The sequence below is a fragment of the Rana temporaria genome, chromosome 12, assembly GCF_905171775.1.
Source record: "Rana temporaria chromosome 12, aRanTem1.1, whole genome shotgun sequence".
Lineage (NCBI taxonomy): Eukaryota > Metazoa > Chordata > Amphibia > Anura > Ranidae > Rana > Rana temporaria.
In genome coordinates this window covers 30,996,506-31,018,447 of record NC_053500.1, presented here as the reverse complement: position 1 = coordinate 31,018,447, position 21,942 = coordinate 30,996,506, and the positions used below count along the sequence as shown (strand labels likewise).

The window sequence follows — 21,942 nt, the reverse complement described above, 5'->3', positions numbered from 1 at the left end:
ACTGTTTCAGGAGGCAGGTTACCCACTTGCTAACTGCAATATATATATATATATATATATATATATATATATATATATATATATATATATATATATATATATATATTGTGGCTTTCAAGTGGTTTATCGGGGTTATAACTGAAGCCATCAGCCATGTCCCTGGTATTTTTTTTTTCAGGCAGGGTTTCTCACGAAAGCAGTCCGAGCAGCTAATTAGCCGCTGGATCACTTTCAGAAGCAGCAGGAAGGGTTGTCCCCACCCCTCCCGCCGATGTATCTCGGGCTTACCGTTCTTACCGGCGAGCCTGGGAAATGATCCAACAGTTCGCGTGACTGGTCACAGAGGTGAACAGAGACCAGATAGTCTCTGATCACCTTAATGATCCAGGAGCATATGCATTGCAGTACTTTAGTCATGTCAGTGAGGGCAGAGGTGACATGACTCGGCTCTTTCATACAAGAGGGCCATTACGTCAATTTAGGGATAAAGTTTGGAGCACAAGGAAATATATTTTGTCTGCTGACTCCCATTGCTGCATATTGTTCTGTCACTTTCCTCTAGATTCATGCATGGCTACAGCTGAGCATCAGTTACCTGGAGGACAGCGAGGGCAACTTCTCCTTTCCCATGCAGATCCTAAGGTGAGACTGATTTTTTCCAAGCCTTACAGCGTTGCATGACAGAGCAATTGCCAGTTGAAACAGCACAGTGCTGAATAGCAAAAAATGCTCTTGTCATAAAGGGGGAGGGGTAAAAACTTCCGGTAGTAAAGTGGTTAATATGTATTTCTTTGGTTTGTGTTTTTTGTTCAGTTTGTTCAATTTGCTAAAACATAGAGTAAATTACTTTCATGAAAATCAAACGCATAAAAAAAGGAAAAAAAAATAAAAATGTAACTGTCAGTCCACCTCAAAATGATATTGGGTGGGTGGGATCTGCCACACCTCTTCCCATAGTAAATGCTGGCTAGCACCGGGAAAATCCCACCCTCCTAATAATATTATTTTTTGGTAAACCGATCATGGCAAAATCACTTTTTTTTTTCTTTTGTTTAAGCCATAGCAGTCATAATTTCAGCAGTCCAATGGTCTGGATAAATTTGAATGTGTCCGTACAAGTGTCAGCAGAGCTCCATGGGTGAGTATATTGGACCTTTGTCTTTTTATATACTCTGCCCCACTTCATCAGAGAAAGATCTGTCCATTCTTAACCCAGGCCCGAGCAGATAGAGGTTCGCTCCCTTTTTTAAAGTCATGTTTACTAAAGGGATGGGTGGGTCAATAACAGACATGAGCACGAGTAATAATGGGGCATATTCATTGGGAATAAAATGAAAATTGAAGGTTTGGTGGACATTAATTCTTGGCAGCCAATCAGATCTCATATATCAGGCCTCGTACACACGACCGTTTTCCTCGATAGAATCCATCAAGAAACTTGGTGGCAGAGATTTTTTGCCGAGGAAACCGGTCGTGTGTATGTTTTTCATCGAGGAAACTGCAGAGGAACTCGACGAGGAAAAAAGAGAACAAGTTCTCTTTTTCCTCGACGGGAGTCTCAATTTCCTCGTCGTGTTCCTCGTCGGGCTGGTTTTCGACGAGAAACACGATCGTGTGTATGCTAAGAAACCCGTGCATGCTCAGAATAAAGTATGAGACGGGAGCGCACCTTGGTAAAAGTAGCGTTTGTAATGGAGATAACACATTTGTCACGCTGTAACAGACTGAAAAGTGCAAATCGTCTCTCACCAAACTGTTACTTAACACGCAGTAACATGAGATTAGCAAAAGCAGCCCCAAGGGTTGTGCCAGTGGAATCGAACTTCCCCTGCCATTGTATGTGATGTACGTCACCACGGTTGAGAACGACAAGATTTTGCCTTGACCGTGTGTACGCAAAGCAAGCTTGTTGAGTTCCTCGACAAGCCAACAAGTAACTCGTCGAGGAAAACGATGTGTCTTTTCCGACGAGTTCCTCGGTCGTGTGTACAAGGCCTCAGAGGCATAAATGGACAGACAAAAACTGACTTTTTATTGGCTGCCATGGTTTATTTTTTTTACACTACTACTTTGTGCTGTAGCCTTGCATGAGGCTGATGTTGTAGGAAACGTGGAAGTTGACATTGCTGGCTTCTTGTGAAAATGCTAATTGTGTGGCTGTCATTCTATTCCCCTAGCTTCAATACTTTGAGGTTATTGACCCTCAGATAAGGACTTTTTTTTGTGTGTGTCAGTGATTCAGAAAGTATTGAAATCAGTGGGTAACCAAAACAGTCAGTGAAACAGCAAGGTGATCAGCAATGGTGGCCCCATATTTCTCTCATGACAGGTTTACTTTAAGATGTTACTGCTCTTCTTGCCATTCTCTAGGAGTGCCCAACCAACTGAGGTCTTTCTTCCATTACCTAAGTGGAAACCCCGAGAGGAATCCAGTAAACCGGAGGATAAGGGGAAGATAGTGACTCATGTCTATGAGGTAATCTGCCCTATATAACACTATCCAGAGTATCATTTGATTATATGTAATAAAGACACACAAAAATATGATAAAATAGATTTAAGGTTCATTTTCTGTCAAAGGAATCTATGTTATCCAAGAAAATTGTAAAGTTTTATCTAAAATAGAAACAAGGTTGTATACCATTAAATATTATTTATAGCAGGATGGTCAGATCGCCTTCACATGTACTGTACGTAATTTTTGTTAAGAGTATATTTTGACCTTAAATCAATCAGCTATAATGAGCCTTGATCAGCTATAATGCCATTGCCTTTTACAAGTGTAGCCAACTTGTTCATGCGATACACTTGGTAGGGCAACTTTGAGGGCAGAGCCCTGGTGACAACAAATAAGCCTCTGGGCCCCAAGGGTCGCTAGCCTATCTCTCCTTGCTTTGGTGAAGACCAAGGTGCCACTTAGATGCCCCATCACCTACCAGGGGTGTCACCTTTAAATTGATTGTAAATGCTTGTTTAAAAAAAATGTCATACTTACCTCCTCTGTGCAGTTAGTTTTGCACGGAGAAGCCCAGATCCTCCATTTCTCTGGTCCCTCTTTGCTGCTCCTGGCCCCCTCCCTTCTATCCAGGAGCCAGCCCTACCTCGTTATCTAACCCCTTGTGTTAAAAGTGTATAAAAAGACTATATTCTGGTTTTAATAAACAGTTCATGTTTAGTAATCAAGCAAGTATCGTCTTGTTTGTCGTTGAGAGTGGTTGGAATATCTGATATCTAGATTCGGACTGGGAGAAAGTGGTATAAGACGAAAGCACTCAAGCGGAGTGTGGGACGTTTCGTTACAGTCATGCTGACCAAGGACATCAGCCACCATCCTCCTGCAACAGGAATAAGATGGGATACTAGACACCTGTGTTATGGAGGAACTCCAACATCTTGGCTACTCACATTCTCCCAGCCTGAGGCCCACCTCGTTAAATCAATGATTGCCCACACGATCAGCCATTGTAAACGTTTTACTATGAACATGAATAGAGAGCAAAGTTCTTTCCAGTAAAGATGTACAACAACTCCTTCTTTCCATGAGACAATTGTAGCACTGTTCATTGCAAGTTCAAATTAAACAGGGGGGTGCCGACCTGCTCTTCCACTAACCCTCTTCTGTAGGTTCCCTGAACTGGGCTCTCTTCTTTCACTTGCCCAGGCCTGCCCCTGAAGGGCACACTCTGACACTGGTCTGCAAATTACACGATTGGATTGGAATAAATACTTATAGAGCGCCGAATGCGAGTTATGAAACTCGCGTCTAAGCACTTACCAACAACGATGGCTCGTTGCAGATTACCAATTCCCAACCTACTGCTCCAAGCCACAATGCCACTGATTTAAAAGGGAACAAGACCACCCAACCTACTTGAAACATCCCAGGGGGAGACTTCCCTTAAAGGTATACTAACCCTTGCTTATGTGTTTGCCCCAACCTCCATCTGGATTTTAACTACTCCTGCCTGGACACTGACTTCTCTTGCCTGCTGCCTGCTTAAACCCCATCCTGAGACTTGTTCAGCTATAATGCCATTGCCTTTTACAATTGTAGCCAACTTGTTCGCGCGATAAACTTGGTAGGGCAACTTTGAGGGCAGAGGCCTGGTGACAACAAATAAGCCTCTGGGCCACTAGGGTCGCTAGCCTATCTCTCCTTGCTCTGGTGAAGACCAAGGTGCCACTTAGATGCCCCATCACCTACCAGGGGTGTCACCTTTAAAGTGATTGTAAAGGCTTGTTTAAAAAAAAAAAAAAACATGTCATACTTACCTCCTCTGTGCAGTTAGTTTTGCACAGAGCAGCCCTGATCCTCCTTTTCTCGGGTCCCTCTTTGCTGCTCCTGACCCCTCCCTTCTACCAAGTGCCCCCATAGCCAGCAGCTTCCTTTGAAAACAATGACTTTATGGATGACATGCGAATTTAGAATGTTTTTGATGCATTATATTCGTTATGAACTTGCATTAGTGTGAACCGGGCCTAAGGTGGGCTGAAAGAATTTTTTTTAATGTAAGTTTGTCATTTAATTTGGTATCAAGTACTCCAGTTATGTTTAGTATGTTTATCTAAGGTTTTCTATTTTCATTAAATCCCTGTTTTTTTTTTTGTTTTTTTTTGTTTTTAGCTATACAATGTTGGACCAGGTACACTCAATGGCAAGTTAGTTGTTCAAAGCCCAGAAAATTATGAGGGAGACGTCTTCCTGTACCCATTACGTGTGAAGAATGATAACATGCAATGTACTATGGTCTCCGACCTCAATTATTTACAGGTCAGAAGGATGCCCAGTTTTTTTCTAGTTTAATATGTCTTGACTTATTTCTTCAAATTTGTTAAATAGAGAAAAGGTGAATGGCAGCAAGCACTCCATTGGTTGCTATAGACGTCGGACCCTTTTAATGCTCATTATAAATATAGTGGAGAAATGTAAAGTAATGCACTTGGGAACATAAACGCAAACTACTCACTGAGGGGGGGTCGAACCTCTTGGGGAGTCAAGGATGGAGAAAGATCTGGGGGTCTTAGTGGAAGACAGACTGAGCAATAGCATGCAATGTCAAGCTGCTGCTACCAAAGCCGACAGAATGTTAGCATGCATAAAAAAGGGGATATACTCCAGAGATAAAACTATAATCCTGCCACTTTATAAAACTCTGGTCCGGCCACATCTGGAGTATTCCATCCAGTTCCAGTCACCAGTCCTCAGAAGGGATGTGCTGGAGAGAGTTCAAAGAAGGGCAACTTAAGTACTAAGGGGACTGGTGTAACTATAGTTTTATGACTATTTTTAGTTTCATTCTGTATTCTTGATTCCACAAAAATACACAATAATTTGCAGATTTTGCAGATAAAGGGGCATAATTATATGTGAGAATGTAGGGCCACCAGACACCTTTTTAAATGCCAATCATGTCACTGAATTCTGCACAACTCCAACGTAATATCTGAAAATGCAGGTTATCAGTTGCTTACTTAGGCCCCGTACACACGGTCGGTTTGGTCCGATGAGAATGAACCGAAGTTCATTTTCATCGGACCAAACCGACCGTGTGTATAGGCTATCGGTCTGGTTTCCTTCGGTCCAAAATGGTCCATGCTTCAAAACCGAACCGATAGACCACTGCCCCATCGGACCAAACCGATGGTTAGTACAGAAAAGCATCGGTTCAAAACCCGCGCATGCTCAGAATCAAGTCGACGCATGCTTGGAAGCATTGAACTTCGTTTTATTCAGCACGTCGTATGTTTGACGTCACCGCGTTCTGACCCGCTCGGATTTTGGACTGATGGTGTGTACACATATCAGGCCGTACGGCCACTTCAGAGGTGAACCGATGAAAACGGTCCGACGGGCCAGTCTCATCGGTTTGGTCCGACCGTGTGTACAAGGCCTTACAATTACACAATCTTGTAATGGCACCTGAGCTATATACATATTCATTTAATTGCCTATTGTCTACCTTATGCTAATGCTGCCTGCATAAACCGGCATACAGCCAGGTTGTATTTGGCCCCTGAGCTGCTAGACCCTATAACTGCCACCTGATCTGCTGTGGCTATCAATAAGGCCTTGACAATAACATTTCTTTTTCTGTTCTGTGTTCCCTAGCTGGATATCATGGAGGCAACTAAACCACCTGTAAGCTTCAGCAAGTCAGATGGCCGTAGACTAAATAAACGGGAGGAACCAAATAAGGACCAGGATGTTGGTAACACCGGAAGTGACAACAGTACCAGCTCAGGAGATGGGTCTCAATACAATCAATCCATTACACTGGTAACACCATGATTCTTTGACCTGACCTTTGAAAATAAAATACTGTAGGTCTATTCAACAGAAAGGTGATACATTACCCTTCCAATATAAGTTATATTTTAGCACCGTGACAGGACTACCACAAATATTGGTAATTACAGGTTTAGCATTACGTTTATTAAGGTGCAGAATAGGATGACATCTCTCTTGCTCTCTCTCTTTGTCTCCCTACATAGCTGCTAAAGTCCCCAAGTTAGACTTCTATCAAAAGTCCTCCCTTTCTTCTTTGCTGCAAGCAAATTCTTTCCAATTTCTATATTCTGTTCTTGCCATGTCCTCTTGAATCCCACCTTCTCACCACAGTATGGGTGTTCCTTTTTGAAATCTCCCTCAAAGTTTAGACAATACCATTTTTTGCCAGTGGGGTTTTTATCCATTTGGATGTCAAGGGCTGCCCACCTAAACCTACATAGAGGATAAATGTAAACCAATGTAATCCTAACCGTCTCCTCTGACTGGCACCATTCTGGCCATTCCCCCTTGTACTATCCTAGTATCAGTGGGCAACCTTGTTCAGGAGCTTAGGCTTACCCTGGGCCAAAGAAATCCTCTTCTTAGTGAGCAGGTCTTCTTGTAGGATCATGTGGTTCTGTGCATGCATAGCTCTTCTCCATAGGCCTTATTAAAGAAGCTTGTACTTGCAAGCAGGGCCGGACTTACCATTGGGCTTGACTGGGCTCAAGCCCATGGGCCCTGCCCAATAGGGGGCCCAATAGCAGCAATCCCCAGTTCGCGGCAACCCCCTCCCGCAATTTCACGGCAATCCCCTCCCGCAATTTTGCGGCAATCCCCTCCCGCAATTTTGCGGCAATACCCCGGGAACCCCCCGCTCAACAACTTCGGCAGATGGATATAATCCTTGGCACCAGGGGGGCCTTTCACTACAGCTGTGTAAGGGGCTCCGAAAATTACTGAAGGCGGCCCTTGGAAGAGGTAAGAAGAGCGTCCCACTCAATAAGTATGATCGGTCGGCGCACCCACTCAACAACTTCGATAGGTCGGCTGGTCGGATCTTGCAACCCCCCCCCCCCCCTCAACAACTATGATCGGTCGGCGGTAACAACCCATCCCCCCGCTTCTCTGATCCAGGGGGCCCCTTTGATTATTCCGCTTGCAAGCATGCAAGTAACTGTCTATTAGCCTCTGCTGAGAATAGACAATGCATATGTATATATATATATATATATATATATATATATATATATATATATATGCAGTATCACATGGCCCTGTCACCTTCCAACAGGAAGGCCGCTGTTCTTTTCTATTTCTAAATGGGGTCACCCACTAGCCTTTTTTTTTATTCACATTTTTTTATTTTTAGTGTGACACTGGTGTTCTTCAGTTATTTTATACATTGTTTTATAGGTGTGAAGTACCCTTAAAAAATGTTCCCCCATAAAGCATCATTACATGATGCTACTGCGACGAGCCAGAACTGCAGGGGAACACGTGAGGTGCACGGTGGGCCGATGAGAGACAGCAATAATACAGTTCATCGGTTTACTCACGGTTAGCAGAAAGCCTCCCTGGGCCGGTCGCACAGTGAAAGGGAAGACAGCACAGGATCCTCCGGGGCACGCTCTGCGATAGGGAAACGCCAGCCAAGATGGTGGTTGAGGTGCCCGTGATGACAGGGGTGTTTAGAGTGCTTGTGGCGGCTGGGTCCCTTGATGATAATTGTCGTGACGCCAGTACCGTTAATGGTGGTACAACCAGTTGTAGTAACAATGTTAAAGAATGAGATAGGCAGTGGCAGAATACAACTCACAACTTTTACTGTGTCTGGTTTTGGTTGCAGTACAAACATCCAGTTAGAATACAGTCTCTGGGTAAATAGAGGAGTTCTGCTGATCCACTGCTAATAGACTTTAGGAGGCCTGGACTCAGGGTGTGGTTCAGTAATAATGCTTACTTGTGTCTGGTCCTTTTTGAATCCAGTGACATGGGTGAGGTTGCCGGAGGCTAATAAATCCTTCACCTGTATACTCAAAGGTCCTTGCTGCCGATTAATGGCTTTTATCCTTTGATTTTAGCAGTTTAAATGTGTCCCTTCTCTGGACTGACTTTCTCTCACCCTTCTCTCTCCATGCTGCTTTCTGTACTCAACAACTGACCACGGATAAGCCTGAGCTGGGATAGATTTCCCAGAGTGGTGCTATCCCCATCTTGTGGTGGGAAGTAAGAAGCACACCTGACCAGCCTATGAACAGGGATACCACAGGTATACAATGCAAAATGACATGCAATATAGCAATGACAAAGAAGTAATACTTTTGCAGTTCCCACATGTCCTGAGTGGGACGCTGCATACCCCCATGGTAAAACGTGTGTCGACCTCGGCACACTTTTGACTCGATGTTGTGTCTTCCTGTAAGATATAAGAGAAATGGAAAAGCATGCATGCATAGGAAATAACAATATAACCCCATTCTTGTACTTCTTGTATCTGCAAGTAAAATGGGTTAGGCAAACATATCTCAGGCAACAACGAAATGTGACAAAAGGTGACAAAAAGGGGTGTAGTTTTTCCTCTGAAGACTGGTGATGTATGGCAAAACCAGAATAGTCCACGATGAGATGGAAAAAGAAAAACAAAACAAAAATAACATCTCAGGAGGCTCACAGGGTATGAGTCCGTTCCCTGGGCACAGGAAAATGTCAACAGATGAATATCACGGAGGCTCAGGTACGTGAAAGTCTATCTCCGGGTACAGGCTTGAACGTTGCAAAACAGTAGGTATGTAGTCCTTTTGAAAAGTCCTTTAAAGGAAATAAACATAATATCCCAAGTAAGTCTTCTTCTCACTCTGGAACTTCAGACGATGTAAGGATGCACTCAACGATGAGATGACAGAGTCGGTAGTCGACTTCTCGGCTGCTGGTGCAGGTAATCCTCCAAACGGACAGGTGGTCGTCCTCTTGTAGTTCTGTCAGATCTTCTTAGTGGCTGAGTTTCTACAGGCCTTGTTTCAAGGGAACTTGGTGTCTCTTGAGCTGTAGTAGACACTTCTTGAGATAGCTCCTCTGGTTGAAGTGCGGTTGTATTGGTCTTGGCAGGCACTAAGATATTGAGCCATGGTGTAAGGAACCATTGTAAAGGATCAGAGTCTAATAATGCTTTTCCAAAAGACTGTAGTGGATTCTCTGAATCAGATGATTTTGTAGGCTCTGGTTCTATGGATTGTGTTTCCTCTTGGATAGCTTCTTCTTGAAGAGTTTCTTCTTGAGTACTTTCCTTGAGACATAACTTAAGGCGATTGCGATGTACTACACGCGATTTGTTTTCTTTAGTGATCTCATAAGTATCAGTCTCTGGATTGAGAATAGCTGTAATGGTGTAAGGTTCTCTCTCCCATTTGCTATCTAACTTGCTGGTGCGATGGTTGTTTTTTAACCATACATGGTCACCAATTTTGAGAGGTTCTGCTTTGGCAGATTGGTTATAATCTTTTTGTTGCTTTTCATGAGCACGTTCCATGCGATGTTGAACAATTTCTTGTGCATCAATTAGACGTCTTTGGTGCTCACTCACCCAATCAGTCTTTGGTAGAGGGTTGATTGCATCAGGCACTTGTACGCCCAAAGTATGGTCAGCAGGTAGTTTACCTTGTCGGCCAAACATGAGATAGTAAGGTGTATACCCAGTAGAACAGTGAATGGTGTTATTGTAGGTGTACATCAATTGAGGCAAAAGAGTAGGCCAATCACTTTTTGTAGCAGGTGGTACTGCTCTTAACATCTCAATTAAAGTTTGGTTCATTTTCTCGCAAAGTCCATTCCCTTGAGGGTGGTAGGCTGTGGTCCTGATTTTCTGGCAATTGTGAAGTGTACACAGTTCTTTGAAGAGTTGCGACTCAAAGGCAGATCCCTGATCTGTAAGGATTCTTTCGGGGCATCCATATGGCAATAGGAAATGTTTCCAGAAGGCATCTGCAGTTGTTTTAGCAGTCAGGTCCTTGACAGGTACGGCTACAACAAATTTGGTATAATGATCAATGATGGTCATGGCGTATGTGTAACCTGAGCGACTTGGTTCCAGCTTCACATGGTCAATCGCAACTATTTCTAGCGGTGTTTGGCTTACAATGGGATGTAAGGGTGCTTTTTGGTCATGTTTTTCATTTCTTCCAACAGCACAGGTGGAACACTCTCGACACCACTTTTCAATGTCTCCTCTCATCCCAATCCAGTAGAATCTTCTACGGATGGTGGCTTCTGTCTTCTGCACGCCAAAGTGTCCTGATTGATCATGATACATCTCAAGAATGATTCTTGCATCTCGGCGTGGTATTAAGATTTGGTATAGACAATCCGAGGTAATTGGGTCTAAAGTTCTTCTTAATAGTAGGCCCTTCTGTAGGAAGAGATGTTTTCTGTGTCTCCAAAGTTTTGACAATTCTGGATCAGCATTTCTTCTGCGAATTCTTTCAGGGGTTCTTCCGCTGGTGAAGAAATCTTGCAGTTCTCCCAACACTCTGCTTTCATTTTGCAGCTTGATCCACCTTTCTTTGTCCACTTGGGATCTTGGATCCACTTGTTGTTGAAGATTAAGGACTTTTCTTCCTTTGATGGTGATAATGTCTTGTTGGGCAAAATTTTTGTAAAAAGCTGGCATTTCTACCTCTTCCCAAACATCTTCCTGTGTAGTAGGGTCTTCTTGGGTAGGCAGACGGGATAATGCATCCGCATTTTCGTTTGCTTTTCCTGTTCTGTATTTTATGGTGAAATCGTAGTTAGCTAGGCGTGAGGCCCATCTTTGTTCCAATGCTCCCAACTTGGCGGTATTCAGATGTGCTAGCGGGTTGTTATCTGTGAAGGCCACAAATGGTGTTGCGGCAAGGTAATCTTTAAATTTTTCTGTAACAGCCCACACGAGTGCGAGGAATTCCAATTTGAAGGAACTATAGTTTTGGTCGTTTCTTTCAGTACCTTTAAGAGATCTACTAGCGTAGGAAATAACTCTTTCTTTTCCTTCCTGTACCTGCGATAGGACAGCTCCCAGACCTTTCTTACTAGCATCTGTGTAAAGATGAAATGGCTTTTGGTAATCTGGATAGCCTAGGATTGGTGGTTCTGTTAACTTCTTCTTTAGGAGCTGGAAGGCAATTTCTCTTTCTGTGTTCCATTCGACTGGTATTGGAGACTTTTGGTACCTCTTAGGATGTCCTCTCAGAAGTTCTAATATTGGCCCCGCAATTTGGGCAAAGTGAGGAATAAAGCGTCTGTAGTATCCTGCGAAACTGAGAAAGCTCCTCACTTCTTTCACTGTAGTAGGAGTAGGCCAATTTCGGACTGCGGCTATCTTCTCTGGATCCGGTTTAACACCTTCAGAGCTTACAATATGCCCTAAGTATTTGACTTCTGTCTTCAGTAGATAGCACTTAGATGGTTTGACTTTGAGTCCATGTTTAATGAGGATTTGAAAAACTTCGGCCAAATGTTTCAAGTGATCTTCATAAGATTTGGAGTAGATGATGACATCATCTAAGTACAACAGGACGGTTTCAAAATTTTTGTGTCCTAAAAAATGCTCCATTAATCTTTGAAAGGTTCCGGGCGCATTGCAAAGTCCAAAAGGCATGCGGTTGAACTCAAATAGGCCCATCGGGGTGGTAAATGCAGTCTTCTCACGATCTTCAGGTGCCATGGGTACTTGCCAGTATCCACTGGTTAAATCAAGGGTAGAGAAGTAGGCTGAAGATCCTAAAGCTGTCAAAGATTCCTCTATGCGTGGTAAAGGGTAAGCATCCTTGTGGGTGATTTGGTTAATTTTTCTGTAGTCCACACAGAATCTGATGTTACCATCCTTTTTACGGACAAGAACTAGAGGTGCAGCCCATGGACTATGGCTGTCTCTAATGACATTGGAGTCCTTCATCTCTTGGATCATTTGCTTTACGGATTGGTACATAGTTGGTGGTATAGGCCGATATCTTTCCTTGATCGGTGGGTGTGAACCTGTAGGAATGGAGTGCTTGATAATATCCACTTCTCCATAGTCTGTGGAATGCTTACTGAAGGCAAGGTGAAGCTCCTTCACAATTTTTAGTACTCCCTCTATTTGGTTTACTGGTGTGGAAGCATCTCCCACATGAAGTTCTTTCCACCAGGATGTGTTTACATTTTGGTCCTGGGGGTTCTGTCTCTTGGGAATTTGCTCTGTGGTAGCTGTAGCCACACTGATGACATCTTGAAAAGTGACTTGGATTAGCTGTGCAATAGGAAGGTGTTTTGATAGTGTTACACTGCTATCACTCAAGTTTAGGAGTCGTATAGGCACTTTACCTTCAGAGACGGTTACTAGGCTCCTTGCAGCTCTAACTAGAGGATAGTCTTCCAAAACAACAGGCTCTACCAGGGCTTGGTAGTCTTGACCTTGGATTCCGACTACAGCTCGGCACCACAAGAGAGTTTCGGTGTTGGGTTTGAGGATCACAGGTTGCTTATCCCGGATGCGGGCACAGCAAATTTCTCCTTTTTCGTTGGTGAATCTCTGTTGCGCATTTAGTACACGGATGGTTTGTTGGATCACCTTCTTAGAATCAGGAGGGGCAGTAGGCACTAACTGGTGCAAGGCTTCTAGCATCTCAACATAACAGTTCCTGAGGACATTCATTCCTAGGACTATTGGAGGGTTAGGGTTATTGTCTCTGACTTGTACCACAATAAGGCCTTGTCGAGGTAGTGTAGTTCCTCCTACTTGAATGGTAGGTTCCCAATAACCATGGACTGGTATGGGTTTGCCGTTACTGGCTATGAGACTCAGCCAGGATTCTGGAGGCTGGGTAAGCTGATTTTGATCCCAGTATTTTTCAAAGGCTGCTTGTTGGATGGTGGTGACTTGGGATCCGGTGTCAACTAGGGCAACAAAAGGGACTCCATTTATTTGAAGTGCCACTTCAGGACGGGATCCAACGTATCTTGGCATCCAGTGGGGATCTTCTGGACCTATTGGTTTACCTCCCGAGGGGTGGTCCTTGGCCTCGGGGGTTTTCCGTTTAACTGCCAGCAGGTTGCTTCTGTATGGCCTGGTTTGTGACAGTACGTGCAGATAGGCCGCTTAGGGGTACTAGTGTGGTTAGGGGGGCGTCCGCCAGAATTTCTGGAATAAGTCTCTCTAGAATTAGAGGGGAAGAGTCTTCTGGACACAGGTTTCTCATCCTCTAGCATTAATGGTTTTTCCCATTGTTCCAATTTTTGGTGGACTTTCTCCAGACTTTTAGTCAGAAAACGGACTTGCTCCGTCAAGGCAGCAACTGCGTCAGGAACTGGAGCTTGGGTTGCCTGACTGACTATAGGTAAAGACTTTACAGGGGTAACCAGCTGTGATACAGGCACGTCAACAGATCTAACAGGTTCTGTTGGTGGGCTTTTTCCTAGGATGCTGATAGCTAATTCTTTGAAATCTAAGAAGGTAGCGCTTGGATGTTGGGCGGCTAACATTCTTAGTTGGCTCTTTAGATTGTCTGTATGGACGCCTTCAATAAATTGTTCTTTCAGGGTTTTGTCCTGATTTTCTGCCTCACGGGGGTCTACTTGGACAACAGCTCTAAGGGCTTCCTGCAAAGATAATGCAAAGTCTCTGAGTGACTCACCAGATTGCTGTCTCTTGCTGAAGAACCTCATCTTGACCTCTGACACGGTTCTGGGTTCAAAGGTGGTGTAGAGACGTTCAAAAATCTGCTCCATGGTCTTTCTCTCTGAGCTCGGCCAAGATTTCACTTCTCTGAGCGCAGCTCCTTCCAATTGCGCAAGAAGAATCTCCATCTGTTGCTCTGAGGATACAGGGTACAATCTGAACATAGCCAGAATTTTTTCTTTAAAGTCCCTTAAAGTATGAATTTCCCCAGAATATCGTGGGAACCAGGGGGCCCCAAAATAATAAGGCATGGTTAAAGGCATTAAACTTGGTGCTGCAGCAGTTGGTATTGCATTGGGACCGACTGCGGCTGATGCAGGGGGTCCTCTGAGGTCGGGCTGCACGTCATCTCCTTGCACAGACATGGTAACAGCAGGTGAGTTCTAGTTAGGTAAGTCAAATGCGTTTTTAGACACTTTTTGTGCGTTGTTGCTATGGGCAACCGCTGTCTTGCGGGTGTATGGCCCTTTAAGAATTTAATGCTAGCTGAATGCAATGCTGCAGCGATGTTGATTTTGGGTCTCTGGCAGAGTTCCAGCTATCCGTGCTCCTTATAGTTAGTAGAGGCACCTGACAGGCTGCGATTACTGCTCGGACGGCAAGCAATGCGATTATTTTCTCTCCTTTTGTTCGCATGCAAAGTCTCGCGACTTCTGGGGCGTGCGTTTGTCACACTTTCCTCCCAGGATTGACACAGCAAAGGTAAGGCGATTTTGCATGAATGGGTGGCACCAAACTTTCCCGCTCTTCAGGGGGTGTCACTAACCTATCCACAGTGATGGCGCAGGAATTTTTGGACAAGAAGGTCTCTGGCAGCCATTTTAAGTGAATGGAAATAGTCAATTCAAATACTGCATGCAGTTTTGTTAACACACAAATGTCTGATTTTCTCACTTTGGATGCTGCGATTTTTATGCTGATAACTGGGATAACGCTTCCATGCGATTTTTAAACAGTTTAAACAGTTCTGTGGCCCCACACAGCATGCAATAAGTAAATAGTCTCTCAATAAAGCAAAGGGGCTTATTCTGATGCGACAGTCTTCTAGATAAGGCGCAGGGGTAATTATCCTGTTCGTGACGCCAATTTTTCTTATGCGACAAGCCAGAACTGCAGGGGAACACGTGAGGTGCACGGTGGGCCGATGAGAGACAGCAATAATACAGTTCATCGGTTTACTCACGGTTAGCAGAAAGCCTCCCTGGGCCGGTCGCACAGTGAAAGGGAAGACAGCACAGGATCCTCCGGGGCACGCTCTGCGATAGGGAAACGCCAGCCAAGATGGTGGTTGAGGTGCCCGTGATGACAGGGGTGTTTAGAGTGCTTGTGGCGGCTGGGTCCCTTGATGATAATTGTCGTGACGCCAGTACCGTTAATGGTGGTACAACCAGTTGTAGTAACAATGTTAAAGAATGAGATAGGCAGTGGCAGAATACAACTCACAACTTTTACTGTGTCTGGTTTTGGTTGCAGTACAAACATCCAGAATACAGTCTCTGGGTAAATAGAGGAGTTCTGCTGATCCACTGCTAATAGACTTTAGGAGGCCTGGACTCAGGGTGTGGTTCAGTAATAATGCTTACTTGTGTCTGGTCCTTTTTGAATCCAGTGACATGGGTGAGGTTGCCGGAGGCTAATAAATCCTTCACCTGTATACTCAAAGGTCCTTGCTGCCGATTAATGGCTTTTATCCTTTGATTTTAGCAGTTTAAATGTGTCCCTTCTCTGGACTGACTTTCTCTCACCCTTCTCTCTCCATGCTGCTTTCTGTACTCAACAACTGACCACGGATAAGCCTGAGCTGGGATAGATTTCCCAGAGTGGTGCTATCCCCATCTTGTGGTGGGAAGTAAGAAGCACACCTGACCAGCCTATGAACAGGGATACCACAGGTATACAATGCAAAATGACATGCAATATAGCAATGACAAAGAAGTAATACTTTTGCAGTTCCCACATGTCCTGAGTGGGACGCTGCACTACAAATAATTAGGGGCAGTGTCAAATCTCATCAAATTTAGAGGCAATGCCATTACTCCTCAAATTTACTAATATACTGTCTATCATTTATTGCAGAACTGTGACAATGCTAACTGCTGGGAAATGGAATGCTATATTCAGGGCATTGCTAAGGGACAAAGCGCAGTGGTGAAACTTGACTCCATACTATGGGTGTCCAGCATCATGAAAGTAAGAACATGCTTAATGCTTCCATAACATATTTTTGCACCCTCCACAGGAGACAGAAAATGGAGAGGAACTTCAGAAGGAAATAGGTGCAGCTTGGTCAGATGTTAGCATGGTGTGGATTGACCTTTAGAGTGACATATACTGCCCAAAATTTGGGTAACTGATTGTATCTATTATTGCCTTTCATCTGCTATGTAGAGCAGGCCTTGGGACCAGGCTCAATGGCCGAACTTGGGGGGACTACAAGGATCGAGGATCCAGCCTGTCACCCAGTCGGCAGTTGATTGTAGATCTCAGGATCCAAAAATGCAGGAAAACAAAAAAGAAAAGCAAGAAAATTGCAAAAAAAAAATCCCCCGAGCACATGGGCCCAGAGGAGCCATGTCCTCCCGCGGGAGTCTATGTCCGGAAGTGGGTGCAAATACCTGTCCTAGACAGGTATCTGCAACCCCCCCCCCCCCCGAAAGGTGCCAAATGTGACACCGGAGAGGGGGGGTTCTGAAAAGCGGAGGTTCCATTTTTGTGTGGACCTCCGCTTTAAGTCTGTTACCCATTTTGAGCCTGGTTTATCAGACCACTCCCGAGCGCTGTAGTTTGTCTGGGCTTGATAAGCTCATTCATTCATATTTTAATTTCTTCCTCCATCTTAACATATTCTGAGGTTAAAGTGGTTGTAAAGCCTAATGCCCTGTGCACACGATCAATTTTTGTGATGAAATAAAATGACATTTTTTTTCAAGACAAAAGTGATCGTGTGTACGGGGGCATTAGGCCTCGTACACACGATAGGTTAAACAGAGGACAACGGTCTGATGGACCGTTTTCATTGGTCAAAACCGATCGTGTGTGGGCCCCATAGGTTATTTAACCATCGGTTAAAAAAAAGCCAACTTGCTTTAAATTTAACCGATGGATTCCTAACCGATAGGTCAAATCCGACCGTTAGTAGGCATGACCATCGGTTAAAAATCCACGCATGCTCAGAATCAAGTCGACGCATGCTTGGAAGCATTGAACTTCATTTTTTTCAGCACATCGTTGTGTTTTACGTCACCGCGTTCTGACACGATCGGTTATTTAACCGATGGTGTGTGGGCGCGACAGACCATCAGTCAGCTTCATCGGTTAACCGATGACAACGGTCCTTCAGACCGTTCTCATCGGATGGACTGATCGTGTGTACACGGCTTTACAGACCACTTTCACCTACAGGTAAGCCTAGATTAAGAGCCGGTTCACACTAGGGCGGCATGACTTGGGGGGCGACTCGGCCAGGCGACCTGAAGACGACTTCTAAGGCGACTTGCAAAATGACTTCTGTATAGAAGTCAATGCAAATCGCCCCGAGTCGCCCCCGAAGTCGTACAAGAACCTTTTTCTAAGTCGGAGCGACTTGAGTCGCTCCTATTAGAACGGTTCTATTGACTACAATGGGACGCGACTTGTCAGGCGGCTGTGTCGCCTGACGAGTCGCCCCAGTGTGAACCGGGTCTGAGGCTTACCTGTAGGTGCTTGAAATATTTCCTACACAGAGATATTTACAATTCCCCGTACGATCATTCCTACTGCGCATGTGCCGATGTATTCGGCGGATGCACACTCTAGAAAGGGCACGCTGTGCCGTTTCTAGATGGGTCATGCCGTGGTTGGGGACATGCACACGACAGCACACGACTCCGGCTAGTCACAGAGCCGGAGTTCGCGACCACGGAAAGAAGAGGGGCTAATAGCAGGGGCAGCCTTACGCGAAAACCGCCGTACGCAAACGACGTAAACTGCGTACGCAGGGCTCGCGTAACGTTGTGAATCGGCGTTAGTATGCAATTTGCATACTATACGCAGAGCACAACGGGAACGCCACCTAGCGGCCATCGCAAGAATGCAGCCTAAGATATGCGGGCATAAGAGCCTTATGCCACGCATATCTTAGGCTGCAGTCGGCATAACGAGGTTCCTGAATCAGGAGCATTCGTTACGCCGGCGCAAGTAAGCAATTGCGCTGCGTAACTATGGTTACGCAGGCGCAATTGCTCTCTGAATCCGGGCCCCTGTCTTTAAGTGGCTTCTAGAAGCATAGGAGGAGGAGAGCTGAACAGGCATCCTGAATATTTATAGGACTCCAGCCAATCTCTGTGGAGGTGTGCCCAGAAGGTGGTGGGAGTTCCCATAAGTAGTTTGAGGCCTGATTAGCAGCGGCAGTGTTCCTGGGTCCAGTCCTGCAGGTGTAGACAGGGGCTCTGCCCCTGGGGCAGAAGTCTGGGAGGAAGCCGTCCTGAAAATACCAATGTCCCAGCATGGCTTAGCTGGGGGGCCTATTTAGAAGTCCTAGTTTAAGGATCCAGTTGGGTCAGGAGAAAGCCAAGAGGAAGCAGTGGGAGAGAAAAAGCAGTGTAAATCTATATCTCCCTCAATAGGAAGAGCCTGTGGATATCAGTAGGAGGCAATTGATGATCCTGTGGCTGAGTACAAGACCCCAGTGCTGTAGACTTACAGCATAGTGCTTTCAGACTTCAGGAAGGATAACAGGTCACATTGAGCCTACAGATCCAGTGAGACATTTCTTTTGCAAGTGCAGTACTGCCAGAAGTTTGTGCAACGCAGCCAGAAGTTAAGCAGTCCTCAAGTTCTGGGGTGGGAAATAGGACCAAATTCACCAACAGCTCCTGCAGGGATAGCGCTACATTTGTAAAGTTAGTTTTCTTTTAAATAAATTAAAAAAGCTAAACTTTTTAACCACTTGTCGTCTGTACAACCATGTACCCATGCTTCTGCATTGATTTCTAGGTTTAAGGCGCACGTGCGCCCCCTTGGCCAACTCTCGCTGTGATTGTACACAGGGGGATTTTATCAACAGGTTTCAGCCAATGATTCATGGCTGAGACATCATCAGCTGTGTCCAATCACAGCCTGGAGCCCTGTGTTGACAAACACACAGTGCTGTGTACAGAGGGAACGATCTGTTTCTTTCTTCTCCAAGCAGATATTTAGTAAAAAGCAGAACATATTACACACATCAAAACTTGTGAGGCACACACTTAACCCCTTACCTGAGATGTTAACCCCTTCCTAGCCCGTGTCATTAGTACAGTGACAGAGTATATAATTATCACTGTATTAGTTGGTGATGTCAGCAGTGTCAGCTAGTGTACCTCCCAGCCAGCGTCAGTTAATGTCAGATTGCCCGTCGACAGTATTTATTGTATACCATAGTTTGTAGACACTATGGGGCAAATCCACAAAGCAGATGCGCCGACTTAACTCGAGATTTCTAATTTTACTCCGCAAGTATCTTTGCGCCCGATCCTCAAAACGAAAAATCCGGTTTTTCCGTCCTACTTAAAATAATTACTAGTCACGCCGCTTTATTGGATAGGCAAAGATGCAAATGAGGGAGATAGGGCGATCCTCAAAATTAAGTGTGTGCGCCGTAGATTACGCCCTGTGCGCCGTAGATAACGCCCTGTGCGCACCTGTTAGTTTTCTGGAGCAAAATTAGACTTTATAAAAGCAGCCCTAATTTTACACCAGCCCTGTAAAGGTCTGCTGAAGCAACACCATTTAGGAAGAGCTGCCAACACTTCTTTGCTTGACTTCATTGTGACTGCCAAAATGCCTGGGCCATCAATGATTATAACGGCACTCGCCACTTTACAGGCGCAGAGAAGGAGGAGGGCACAGAGGAGGAGGGCACAGGAGAGGATATACCGCCCACGCCAAGATCTCTTTGGCATGACTGCGTCTGAGGTCATTGGCAACTTCAGATTTAACCAGGAAGCCATCCTGGACTTAACCAGGATCCTGCAGGATGATCTGAACACCCCAACCCAACGATCCCATGCCCTGCCAGCTCACATTAAAGTTATGGCCACCCTGCATTTTCTGGCCACTGGGTCTTTTCAGAGAACATGTGGAGGTCTGGCTGGGATGGTACAGTCCTCGATGAGCAGGTGTGTGCACCAGGTTGTCCCTGCAATACTGAGACGCATGGGCAGTCAATTTGAAAAGCCCACCCAGGAGGACCAGCGAATGAAGAGCATGGCTGATTTCTATCAGATTGCACGATTCCCACGGACCATTGGGGCCATTGACTGTACCCATGTGGCACTACAGCCCCCCCATGATACAGAGCACCTGTTCAGGAATCGCAAAAACTGGCATTCCATCAATGTCCAGGTAATCGTGGATGCCCATGGCCTCATCTGGCATGTGTGTGCCAAATTTCCAGGTTCGTGCCATGACAGCTACATCTTTAGGCAGACCAACATAGCACGTGAATTGGAGCAGAACGTGTATGGAGACAGCTGGCTGGTTGGTGAGTGACATGTGTGTCAGGTATGACTGTCCCCCCCCATGATGCAGACATCACATGGGGCACATGCATGACTAATATCCTCCTGTCTTTTCCCTTCCAGGTGACTCTGGATATGCCCTGGGCCCTCACATGATGACCCCATTCAGGAACCCCCAAACCCCAGGAGAGCAACGCTACAACGAGGCTCATATTCGCACCCGGGCAGTAGTGGAGCGTACTTTTGGCCTGCTGAAGTCCCGCTTCAGATGCCTGGACAAGACTGGGGGTACACTGCTGTATTCCCCAGACTTTGTGTGCCAAATAATAGGGGCTTGTTGCATTCTTCATAACTTTGCAACGAGAAGGGGACTGGAGATTAACTTACGTGCTGACCTGACCCCCCACCCAGGCAATCCCCCCCTAGCCCACTCTACCCGGTCTACTGAGGGCACAGTAGCCAGGAGACGCCTGGCAGAAGGCATCTTTTCTCAGTAAATGGCCAGAAATCATGTCACAATGTTATTATTTGTTTTCAATGCAAACGCACATGAATTATGTGACAATGTTATTATTTGTTTTCACTGCAAACGCACATGAATTATGTGACAATGAGAATGTTGCTTTGCACAGTAAACGCACATGTTTAATGACACATTGAGAATGTTTTTGTCTCTGGAAACGCACATGATTTATGTCACAATGAGAATGCATGAATGCACACCACTGTGGTCCCTAGCACAAACACATCACATGCACATCGAATTGGATTAGATCCAAGTACCCCCCCCCCCTTTGGTACTTGGGAGCAGTAACGCCCCGCCACGGCTCCAATTATGTCACTGTGCATTCATACACCATTCAGGAACCTAGGATGACTTCTCCCTGGTCCTGGGGATCCCTTCTCCACCAAAATTGAGGGTGACACCCTTATTTTGTCAGGAATGCCACCCCCCCACATTCACACATCATTCACACACATAAACCAAATCATAAGTACAGTATAATAACCAAAATTTTTAAAGCAAAAAAAAAAAGTACCCCTGGTATTTAAGTCCGGCGGCGAGTGCTCCGTCTAGGCTGCCCACGGGCAGGGGCACGGGCACGGGCACCTGGAGGATCTTCACGGGGGGGGGGAGCAGGGGAGGGAGTATCTTCATTGGGGGGGGAGCAGGGGAGGGAGTATCTTCATTGGGGGGGGGAGCAGGGGAGGGAGTATCTTCATTGGGGGGGGAGCAGGGGAGGGAGGAGCCTCCCCTGGTGTCTGACCTCCGGCTGGCCTGCCCTCCAAGGCCACTGCTATCCTGGTCAGGCAGGCAGTGATGGCAGCCGTATTGGCCTGGCCAGCCCGTGTGTTCTCCTGCACAGCCCGGGTGTTGTCCTGCACAGCCCGGGTGAGGGCAGTCACCTCCTGGCCCACGCCTGTTGTGGCGGTATGCAGGGACCACAAACAGGTGATGACACCCAATGAATTGGTGGCCACATCACTGAGTGACTCCCTCATTA

General features: G+C 45.6%; 1 protein-coding gene across 1 annotated transcript in view; it reads left to right on the top strand.

Annotated features, from left to right (window-relative positions):
* Positions 1–21,942, top strand: part of LOC120918314 (integrin alpha-IIb-like) — a 72,039-nt gene that overhangs the window by 39,639 nt on the left and 10,458 nt on the right. Inside the window, exons 20-25 of the mRNA XM_040329836.1 lie at positions 563–642; positions 1,058–1,138; positions 2,371–2,476; positions 4,625–4,771; positions 6,110–6,277; positions 16,035–16,148. Coding sequence (XP_040185770.1) covers positions 563–642; positions 1,058–1,138; positions 2,371–2,476; positions 4,625–4,771; positions 6,110–6,277; positions 16,035–16,148 — 696 coding nt within the window. The remainder of the gene's footprint in view (positions 1–562; positions 643–1,057; positions 1,139–2,370; positions 2,477–4,624; positions 4,772–6,109; positions 6,278–16,034; positions 16,149–21,942) is intronic.